General features: G+C 41.9%; 1 protein-coding gene across 1 annotated transcript in view; it reads left to right on the top strand.

The window, feature by feature from the left end:
* Positions 1-11,139, top strand: part of rims2b (regulating synaptic membrane exocytosis 2b) — a gene marked incomplete at its 5' end in the record, with an annotated part of 25,704 nt that overhangs the window by 12,619 nt on the left and 1,946 nt on the right. Inside the window, 15 exon segments of the mRNA XM_014022442.1 lie at positions 773-796; positions 884-952; positions 1,078-1,210; positions 1,562-1,669; positions 3,327-3,377; positions 3,459-3,524; positions 3,607-3,666; positions 4,935-5,044; positions 8,941-8,963; positions 9,041-9,138; positions 9,386-9,538; positions 9,727-9,911; positions 10,009-10,144; positions 10,312-10,424; positions 10,892-10,993. Coding sequence (XP_013877896.1) covers positions 773-796; positions 884-952; positions 1,078-1,210; positions 1,562-1,669; positions 3,327-3,377; positions 3,459-3,524; positions 3,607-3,666; positions 4,935-5,044; positions 8,941-8,963; positions 9,041-9,138; positions 9,386-9,538; positions 9,727-9,911; positions 10,009-10,144; positions 10,312-10,424; positions 10,892-10,993 — 1,431 coding nt within the window.

Here is an 11,139-nt window from a genome sequence, read left to right as displayed (position 1 = left end):
ACTACACACTGAGTCACACCAACTACACACTAATTACACACCGAGTCACACCAACTACACACTAACTACACACTGTTTCACACCAGTGACGCACTAGTTACACATTGAGTCACACCAACTACACACTCACTACACACTGAGTCACACCAACTACACACTAATTACACACCGAGTCACACCAACTACACACTAACTACACACTGTTTCACACCAGTGACGCACTAGTTACACATTGAGTCACACCAACTACACACTCACTACACACTAGTTCACACCAACAACACACTAGTTACACACTGAGTCACACCAACTACACACTCACTACACACTAGTTCACACCAACAACACACTAGTTACACACTGAGTCACACCAACTACACACTCACTACACACTAGTTCACACCAACAACACACTAGTTACACACTGAGTCACACCAACTACACACTCACTACACACTAGTTCACACCAACAACACACTAGTTACACACTGAGTCACACCAACTACACACTCACTACACACTAGTTCACACCAACAACACACTAGTTACACACTGAGTCACACCAACTACACACTCACTACACACTAGTTCACACCAACAACACACTAGTTACACACTCAGAGTCTTGCTTTACCTTTTATTGATTTTTATTGATTTTTATTTCATACCAAGTTCTTGTTTTTTTTGTTTTGTTTTTTCGTCTTCACTTCATCGTGTTTTTTTTCTTTAATGTTTTCTCTTTTTTTGTTCACGTCACATGATGCTTTGACAGACAAAGGTCCTTATTGTAACTCAGGTAATCACACCTGTGTTGTTAAAATAAAATACAACAGATGATCTACATCAGGTTTAAACATCCTGCCCTTTTTTTGTCTCTATGCAGGATCCCAGAGGATCAGCGACAGCGAGTTTTCAGATTATGACTGTGAGGACGGCATCGGGGTGATATCAGGTAAACCCACCGTCACAATCTCACCTTGATGCTCAGAACAAAAGGATGTTCTGGTAGAACATTTTAGAATCGGTTACAGTGAGTTCACTGGTGATTAAAACGAGGTCAAACCACTCGTTTCGCAGATTACAGACAAAATGGGCGGGACTTCCATAGYTCCACCCTCTCGGTGCCAGAACAGGTGATGTCGTCTAACCACTGCTCCCAGTCCGAGATGGTCAGGAGGTCACGATCTCCGAGCCAACCTCCTCCTCAGAGGTAAGCAGCAATAAGATTCAAATCTTGAGGCTGGAGTAAAAGGAACGTGCTGAAAGACAAAATCTGATTAACTGAGATAACTTGGATTATACAGAATTAGATTAAACTATCTAAGGTAACAGATAAAACAAGATGAGATTAAATCAAATGAGACAAATGTGGATGGGATTCAACCAAATGATAAAAACAAGGAAATATTCTACAAAAATCAAAGACTTTGAAAGATTTGATTAGATGGTAAAATCTGGTTCCAAGAAAGCCAATATTTACCTGAAAGACCACACCTTTTTTACCAAAGCACTACATTTCTCTTCCTCTTTTATCCTTTGACCTGTGACCTCTGGTTGCTAGCAGTAACCCTTTGTATCCGTTGTACCGRGAGGATGCCCTGCGGCTCCTACGAGGCTCCAAACTGAGCCGAGCGCACTCTGATGCCGCTCAGTACAGCAGCCTCGACAGGTAACCATGATTCATGGCAACACACCTGACCTGGGTCTCCTTGACAGCAGCCAATCAGTGCGAATCGTGTTTCTTGTCATATACCTGAGACCAATAATTCAACACATGAGGAAAAACTGGGCTGAACCAGGACCCAGGTCTGATCTATTGACATACAGGACATTATAATATAATACTTGACCACATGTCCTCCACTCCTCTCAGAGTTGAGAATTAAAGCCGAATCCTGAAAGAAATTATTTGAAAATGGTTTTTAGAATCTTAATAAGGGCKAAGTCTCATTTACGGGAAAGGGGGCGGGACTTAAAACTTTAATTAAGATCAGCCTATGGTTTATGTTTTTCTGGCTTCAACTCCCTGGATCCTGTATATATACTAATAGTGGGCCACATAGCGCTGCACACTTACCTAAATGTGATAAAACTACCATTTTAAAAATGTTAATGTATATAAATGTTAAGGGTGCAACAACACAAGTACCCGTATCGAATCGTTCAATACAGTTCTTTAGGTTCAATACACACTTGTATCGAACAATACAGATTTTTAAAATTTATTTTATCAGCTTGTCTTCTGAAGACGCTCTGTGTTGAAGGATCAGTTTGTCTGTGTTCGACTACTCCACCTAGGCTGCATTTTTGAACGCAGATCCACCGAGAAACTTGCTGTTTCAGCAACATTTAATTTAAAAACTGGACTTTTGAGGTTAAACAAATGTTCATAATTAATTTAAATAAATTACAAGTTAAAAAGGGCATGGACGTTTCTCTTTTTTGTATCGAAAAAATATCGAACCGTGAGACTAAAGTATCGAACCGAATCGGAAATTTTCTGTATCGTTGCCCCCTTAATAAATGTTTATTTAACTTAACATATTTCATGCTCAAATTCATATATAAATAGGCGCATTAGTACAGTAAATACAGTAATATACATACAGTAAATCTTGTTCTCTTGTTTAATAAGTATGAAAACAAAACATTTGTGCATTGTKCACACTTCTGCGTGGTTCTGGTAAAAAGTCGCTGATGTTAATGTATTTGCACCTTCAGTAAACCTTTCATATTGAGCTTTGTGCAACATGCTGTAGTTGCGACTCGTAATACAATCCTTCATGGCAGACAGCGTCTATAAGCAGACTAAACACAGGTTTGTCTTGAACATGTCTTGAACATTTTTCTTTTATAATTTAAAAATTTTAACTTAAAAAGGCACTCTTCTTAGATTCTAAGAGCTGCTTTGAGTGTTCTTTATTTTAAGTAATAAAAGGTGTCAAAGCAACCCGCCTCGTTGGCGGACCGGACAGAAGTCATCTGCGGGCCACTTACAGCCCACGGGCCACCAATTGCCCATTCCTGCTTTATAAGGTCTAGTCTCATAATGTACTGTGTGTCAGTGGTCTGGTCTGGATGTAGGTAGTTTTGTGTAGTTTAGGCTCCAGCTTTAGTTGTAGATTGACGTATTTTGGATGTCGTGCTGGTAAAAGTCACGGTTGAGTCCTGGAGGAAGATCTGGTTCTAGTCCTGACTGTGTTCCTGGTCCTGATGAACTGCTTWTGCTTGTAGTTTAATGGCTGAACCATTTGTCCAGTTTCTTTGCTGTAGTTTAGTTTTTAGGCTTTATTACGGCTGGTCTGACTGCCTCTCTTTGTATTTAGGCGACAGCTGAGGAGAATGTCTGTTGGCAACTCTCTTGATTCTTACGACAGGTACTAATGTAGTCGAAGTAGTCGTATCAACATTGACAGTGTAAGAAAATTTATTTATTTATGTGTTTTCCTGTGTATAAGATATTTTAACGGTCCACACCACACCTGGACAAACCATGTAATGAATGGGAGTTGTGAGGACTACAGGTAAGCCCTGGTAGTTGTGGGTGATGTAGACGGTGAAAGGTTTTTATTGGTTTTAGACTTCTGATGGTTGTCTGTTCTTCAGTGAGGACTTCATCCCTGACTTTCCGTATGAGCCCGACGCTTACGACGAGGAACTGCTGAGGTAAACTGACGGACTTTCAGACTGTAGACGTCTGTGCAGAACAATCGTAGATGTAGAGGACAGGTGAATAGTCCTGTGACGGTGATCTTTTGACTCTTTCGTCTTTGGAGTTTCATTCGTTTTTGTTTCAATAAAACTCATTTGATGGGTTTTCTTCCTTTTTGAAAAACGTGCTGATTTTTTTTTTAACTTCCACTTGCATCGCCTCTAAGTTTTGACTCCACAGCCTGCTGGCCAGGATGATGTCTCTAACTCACCTGTTCACCAGGTGTAGTAGAGGTGATGTCACCACTGTTATGGTAACGTGCAGGTTCAGTCGTGGGATGGACCGGAGGGATTACTACAGCCGCTCCCGCTCTGCTGACCATCGAGCTATGGCCGACCGACCCATCTACACGCGGTCGCACTCGACCGACCGAGCTGACTCCTCCTACCTGAGGTCTGGTCGCTCCGCCCCCCCTTCACCTGCCCTGATCAGGTGACCTGCTGCCGACCAATCAGAGAGAAGCTCCATCTTTGGCGTTCGCTAATTGTGGTTTAAGCATGACATTGGACTCATCGCTTTGAACACCCAGCCTGCTGCTTTTTTTAACTATATATTATTAATTTTTTGGGATGCACKTTCATTTTTTAATCTTTTCTTGCATGCTTCCTATCTGTTTTTCTTATTTTCATCTTGTTCATTCTTTTAAACTGTTATTTTTTGCTGGTCATGTTGCATGAGCTCAGTCAACAAAAAAGTTTTATTTCTGAATGTTCTGAACACAAACTAAACACTTGACTCAGAAAAAAATCGTCAAACTTTAATGTCTAAATGAGACAAAAAGCACTCTTAAAAAATAACGATTGATTGCCACACCTGACAGAAATCTTAATAAAAACAAAACAAATCTTAAACAGGCATCACAATTTTACATTTTGACTTGCAGACATACAGTAAACATTGGAGGCTAACTACAACCTGCAGCTCATGAAAAACATCTGAAAGGCATAATAAGTTAGCGTGGCATTGTTGACCTCTGGTGGTTTGAGTTCTGCGTTTGTCTTCGTCATGTTATTGTTGTTGTTTATGTTTACAGTGAAGTATTGAGCCCAGAACCAGACGCTGCTCCTCATGTTGGTTCTGTCTGTTGTACGTCGCATAAACAAGTCTTAAACTTTAATTATTAAGGACTGAGACTACTTTGACTTAAGACTTTAACCTTCTTTTCTTCCTGTTGATTTGGTAGTTTGACTTCTTTATTTCTGTGTTGGTTGTTTTGCAACAGAGCAAATGTTCGAGGTGGATCCTCCCTCACGAGTCCGACAGGAACGGCGGTCTGCACTCGCCGAGGACGACAGCTGCCCGTTGTCCCGCCAAAAGGAGTTCTTGACAGAAGTATGTATGCTGGACACGACGTACACCTGCCAGGTGGTGCATTAGCCAACCAATCAGCTTCAAGGATGGTCCAAATACACGTATCTGTTTTGATACATGGATCATAACATTTGTTTGTTGATGTGGCTGTTCCCCATCCCATTGGTTGGGAAAAAAACAGCTGCAACAAAAAGTACTTTAGAATAACTTAAAATCACATTAATTTAGCTTTATGATAAAAGAGAAAATAATAAAAAGAATGAAAGAAAAACATTTTTTTTGTAAAATTGAACTGCTGGGTTGGATTTTTTTTTTATTCTTCTTACTGTTTTCTTCTGGTATGGTAAGGTGAACTGCTGCAGATTGTTTTTTTTCCATACGTACATTCCTTGTGGTCATATTTTATCAAATTATTTACATTCTTTTATGTTATAGGAATTGAAATTGGTAAAGTTTGAAGCTGTTCTGTAATTATTCCCACAATAAAGCAAATTATTTCTGAAGAGGTTGTAGCATCCATACCAACAGCATACAGAAATATTCAAAATCATCCGTGCAGGACAGCATTTTTATGTTTATACACCAAAATAACATCAGGAATAATGGAAAATTGTCCAACACTATAACTGAAAAACAAACAAACCCCGAAACTAAATTTTACAAACTATGAGTGAAACACATATTTTCAACGAGTATGAACTTTCTGCTAATTTTTAAGTATTAAATTAATAATTTCAGTTTTAGAATTAGGCCTAAGATTTAAAAATAATGAAACAGACATGTTCAGTGGGGGTCTCAAAGATTTAACTGGCCCTGCTGAGTAGGAGCATGAAGGTCTAACGCTGAGTCGTGTCTTTCAGATGGAGAACCCTCTGACTTTATACAGACAGGTACTAACTTTAACACCTGAGTGTTGTTTACCTGCTTAGTTAGAACAAGTGTTGTAGCTGTAGTTGTGGAAGAAATAAGAAAGTGCTGATGACAGGGAACAGATTTGGATGGCTTTGTAAACCTGAGGGACAATCAGCAACTTTCTTTATAGGTGTGTTGAGTTTACCTGGCAGCAATCTGCCTGTGTCTGTTTAGAAAATGTTTTTAATATCTGAAGGTTATTCTCTAAGCTGTCTGAATCCTGACCTGTTGTCTCCTCATGCGATCAGTCTGAAGCTCATCATGCAGCCGTTCGTCCTCTCATTGTCTGTTTTCATTCATGTTTTTGATCATTTCATTTCCTTTCTCCCTAAAATCTTCACCTTTCTGCCACGCCAACCACAGGAGCACCGTCAACAATCTTACCCCCACCCACCCCACATCACGAGGCCCCGCCCCCTGCCCAAAAACAGACCCCTGCTCTAGCCAATCACCAGGCACCTCCTCTTATACGAATCCAGGGACCTCGTCCTCCGTCTGCCCTAACCCATCCCCCTCCTGCACCTGCATGTGCACCGGGTACTTCCCCTGTGCCGGTACCCACTCCTGTAACAGCCCCTACACATGTGCCTGCACCTGCACCCTCATATGCACCTGCACCCTCATATGCACCTGCACCTGCACCCTCACATGCACCTGCACCTGCACCCTCACATGCACCTGCACCTGCACCCTCATATGCACCTGCACCTGCACCCTCACATGCACCTGCACCCTCACATGCACCCGCACCTGCACCCTCATATGCACCTGCACCTGCACCCTCACATGCACCTGCACCTGCACCCTCACATGCACCTGCACCTGCACCCTCACATGCACCTGCACCTGTTCTAGCACCTGTGCCTGTACCTGAACCCATAGCTCCACCCACGCCCAAACCTGCACCTCCACATGCACCTGTGCCTGTATCTGGACCAGCACCCACACTTGCAGCTGCACCTAGACCCATATCTGCACCCACCCCAACACCTGCCCCTGGCCCTGCCCCACCCTCTGGGCCAACATCTCCCCCAACTCAGACCCTGCCTCCTGCTCCAGTTCAGCCCCCAACTCCTGCCGTTCAATCACAACTACCTCCTGACCCCACCTTGGCCCCTCCACCTGCTCCGACACCCAGTCCTGCTCCTTCACCAGCCCCGCCCCCTCAGACTCCAGGTGTGTACTTCACTGGTATGATGTGTTTGTCCAGTCAGTGTAAACCAGTACAGCCTGTAGCTGGTAACTCTGAAGTTAGACGTGTGTTTGTAAACCAGTACAGCCTGTAGCTGGTAACTCTGAAGTTAGACGTGTGTTTGTAAACCAGTACAGCCTGTAGCTGGTAACTCTGAAGTTAGACGTGTGTTTGTAAACCAGTACAGCCTGTAGCTGGTAACTCTGAAGTTAGATGTGTGTTTGTGTGTGAGCGGCACCCCTGACCATCGATACCATTCATTTATTGATTTATGTGCTCATATTTGTTCCATCATCTCATCACACCTGCATGCATCAGATCCAGACAGACGCTCAGCGACACCTGGAGGGACCAGAAAAGGCAAGTCTCCCAGCTTGTACACTCAGGTGTTGTAGTCCAGGTGTTGATGAGAATGAAAACAGGTATGGGTCCGGCTTATATAACCGGGCTGAAATTAGAGCGATTGCCTTAAGAGAGTCCGAATGTAGTCTGACCGATCAGKTGTCTCTGTCTGCACGATGCAGAGGTCACATGGGAGGACCAGCAGAGGAAAACACCCAATGGTATGGCACCACCTGTTAGTCGCCCCTGTGTGTAGACAGGTAGTGTCTAGATCATGTGACCTGAAACTGTTTATCGCTTGATTCTACCAGTAATGAGGGTTTTASTTTTAGTCTCTACCTCTTTACATAGTAGATTAGTGAAGCCTCATGTCGTGGCATTCATCGATAATTCAGTCCCATAATTATTAGAATTGTCAAAAAAAATGTGAATAATTATATTTGTTAATACTTTTATTTGTTGCTTAGGTGAAAATACTATTATTTGTTGATCATAGTTCAAATTTATTTTAATTTTTTAAAGCAAAAAAATAAATAAAAATAGGGCCCAGAATTGAGCCGTGAGGTACGCCATAATGACATTTACCGCATAATAGCACAAAAAGTAAAGAAATTTGTGTTTTGCAGATTGTTTCTTTGTTGTAATAATGCTTCTTGATAATAAATCTTATAGCAGGCACCTGATTGGCAGCACCTGGGGGTACCAGAAACTCAAAACAAGTGTAAATATCAACAAAATAAGATGTTTGGCAGAGAAGATTGGGCAAATTTTACATGTTTTGCAGCTCAAATACTCAGCTCTTCTGCTTATCCCAAAAATGCATGTTCCTTACAAATGTGGCACCATTTAAAAAGGAATTTAACAGGCTTTCTAACAGGATTAAATATATTACCAAGAAGCATTGTTACAACAAAGAAATAATCTACCAACCACAAATCTTTGTGCTAATTTTATTTATAACTTTAAGTACAAATACTCGTTAGGTCTAGATTATCAGTGAATTTAGATCTCTGTTTATATTAGAGATTTTAGTCRTTCATGACTTTCTTTCTGTTGAGTTTGTTGATTTTTTTGTTTTCATCCCTTGTTGTTAATCTGAAGGAGATGTGTTACCGGCAAGCAGAGAAGGTAGAGACACTTCTGTTTTATCATTTCTTTGAGTTTTTAATCTTCATCACTACAGTAATTTTTCTGTGAATCGAAGTCAGATTGAAGCTCGGTTCTGCTTTTATTTCAAAAAGAAAACGAAAAGCTGAAATGGATTTGTTGCTTCTTGTGGCGATATTACAAGCATCATGTTCTTCCTTTGAATCATGTGATCACTCTGAGGTAGTCAGAAGTATTAGGAGTGACACCACTGTCCACAGCGACAGGCATGGGATTGATAAACTGAGATTACACAAACTACATGCTGACAAATGGAAGTGCTTCTATGTTGTGATAAACTAATGCTTCTCTTCCGTGTCTGCAGGTGTGATGAAGGACCCCACAAAGGTAAACAGACACAACAACACTACACAAGTCAACACATCAAGCACCTGCTCACATCTTAACCTGTCCTCTGCCTCCAGATGAGGGACAGTCTGTCCTTCAAATCATCTGACAGCGACGTCAGCGACGTCTCCGCCATGTCCAACGCCTCGGAAAACCGATCGGCCCGCAGGATCAGGTGAGAAACGGAAATATAAAWCCGTCACAGATCGGGTCGATGGAGAAAAAAGAAGCTCCAGTTTTAGATTCATATCGTGTGAACTGCATGTTTTTACATCACGGCTAYGGTTTACACACGCTTGCCAACTTTTGTTTGTGCGTCATCATCTGTTTATGTTGTTTTGCATGTTTCTTACACCTGTCATCGTCGTTCTGCATGTTTCTGTCCGCATGCCGCCGTCCTGTGCTCTGATTGGCTGAGACAGTAAGGTGGAACCCGTGGAGGTTCAGTCAGTGGACTTGGGTGCGGGGTCAGAGGGGATGCAGGAAGCAGTGGAAGAAGCAGCAGCAGGCGAAGCGACGCTCCAGAAGAGCATATCAGTGGAGGAGGGGCAGGAGGAGGAGCCTGAGACTTCACAGTAAGAGACTGACCAATGAAATGTGACTGGAATCGGACCGGGTCAGCACCTGTGTGCAGTTGTGATGTGCTTGTGCTGGCTCCACCTACATCCCTAGTGACATGTCTCGTCATGCCCCGCCTCCTCAGGAAATTGACAGGTGCGTTTTAGAAGCTAACATGTTTCGCTCTTCTTGTTTTCTTCTGCAGGGCAGCCTCAAACTCTGGAGCTCCTCTCACCAAGTCGTCGAGCGTCGGAGGGGAGATTTGCTCGTTGGGACGAAACGACGACGACGAAGACGACAAGAAGCGACGCTCGAGCTTCGGAGCGAGGATGATGGGGATGGTTGGACTGGGCAAGAAGAGTCAAAGCGCCTCCCAGCTCAACCCAGAGGGTCGGCTCCGGTTGAACTGCTACAGCGCACAGCAACAACTCAAAAATACACTCTCATTTATTCTTCTCTCTTCTGTTCTCTCCTTCAACTCGTTCAGAGGAGGAGAGGAAGAAGAAGGTCATCAGACTTCCTGTCCAGAGGAGCGTAGAGACTGGCTTGGCCGTCGAGTTTAAATCTCGATTCACGCGGCAACCGAGTCGAGATCCAGACGCCGAGGACCCCAAACCCGGAGCGTAGGAATGATTTTTATTCCTGCTTCAGTTTTTCTCACTCCCACCTTCTTCTCTGTACTTTTTATTACTTATTATTTACTCTGTCTGCTGATTTCATCACTGTATCTTTGTTGATGTTGCTTCGTCTGAATGCTTTTTTCAGATTTTTTTTTTAAATGTCTTGTCAGTCTCATATTTCCAGGTGTAAAACTGGCATCAGATAAACAGTTCACTGGTTTCCTGGAGGGACTGGGCCCCGGTCAGCTGGCTGGACGGCAGACTTTAGCTACGCCTCCCATGGGTAAGAATTAAAAAAAACTATATTTTATTCAACATATTTTGTGCCTTACAGTTAAGTTAGAATTTTGATTTCTACATAAATGTTTAACTTATTATTGTGATATCTGTATCTTTGCTTGAATTTATTTGCATTCATTCAAACATGAGGTTTAGAACACACAATGTWGTGATTAGAATGCAAACAGTCTGTTTTTGTAAGTTTTCAGTTTTAAATCCAGTGAGCTTTACTTTAAAGAGTAATTAAACCCCAAATCAATTTTTAAATTGGTTGTTAAGGGTATTATTTTTATATTTCTGTGCAAATTTTGACATTTTCATGTAAATTTGATTTACAGTATTTCGCAATATTTGGTCTAAATCCGTCTTAGTGTTCTGATTCTAAAGCACAACAACTGATGAGACTGTTTATTGTTTAAAACTCAATAAGTTGTCTGATTGGGTTGATCTGATTGGCTCTCTGCTGATCAGGTGACATCCAGATCGGGATGGTGTACAGGAAGGAGCGGCTCGACGTGGAGGTGATCCGAGCGCGAGGACTTGTTGGGAAACAGGGCAACAAGAACACTCCAGGTAAAAATGCTCCAGTTTAGACTCTTAAAATACTTTAAAAAGTACATCTTAAATTCATTACATGCTTTATAAAATGCAATGTTTTAGAAGAAAATAACAGATTTAATTTAAAGTAGTACAAAAAAATTAGATAAATAATAAACTAT

Source organism: Austrofundulus limnaeus, unplaced genomic scaffold (assembly GCF_001266775.1).
Source record: "Austrofundulus limnaeus strain Quisiro unplaced genomic scaffold, Austrofundulus_limnaeus-1.0 Scaffold330, whole genome shotgun sequence".
Taxonomy (NCBI): Eukaryota; Metazoa; Chordata; class Actinopteri; order Cyprinodontiformes; family Rivulidae; genus Austrofundulus; species Austrofundulus limnaeus.
This window is presented reverse-complemented; position numbering and strand designations above follow the sequence as displayed.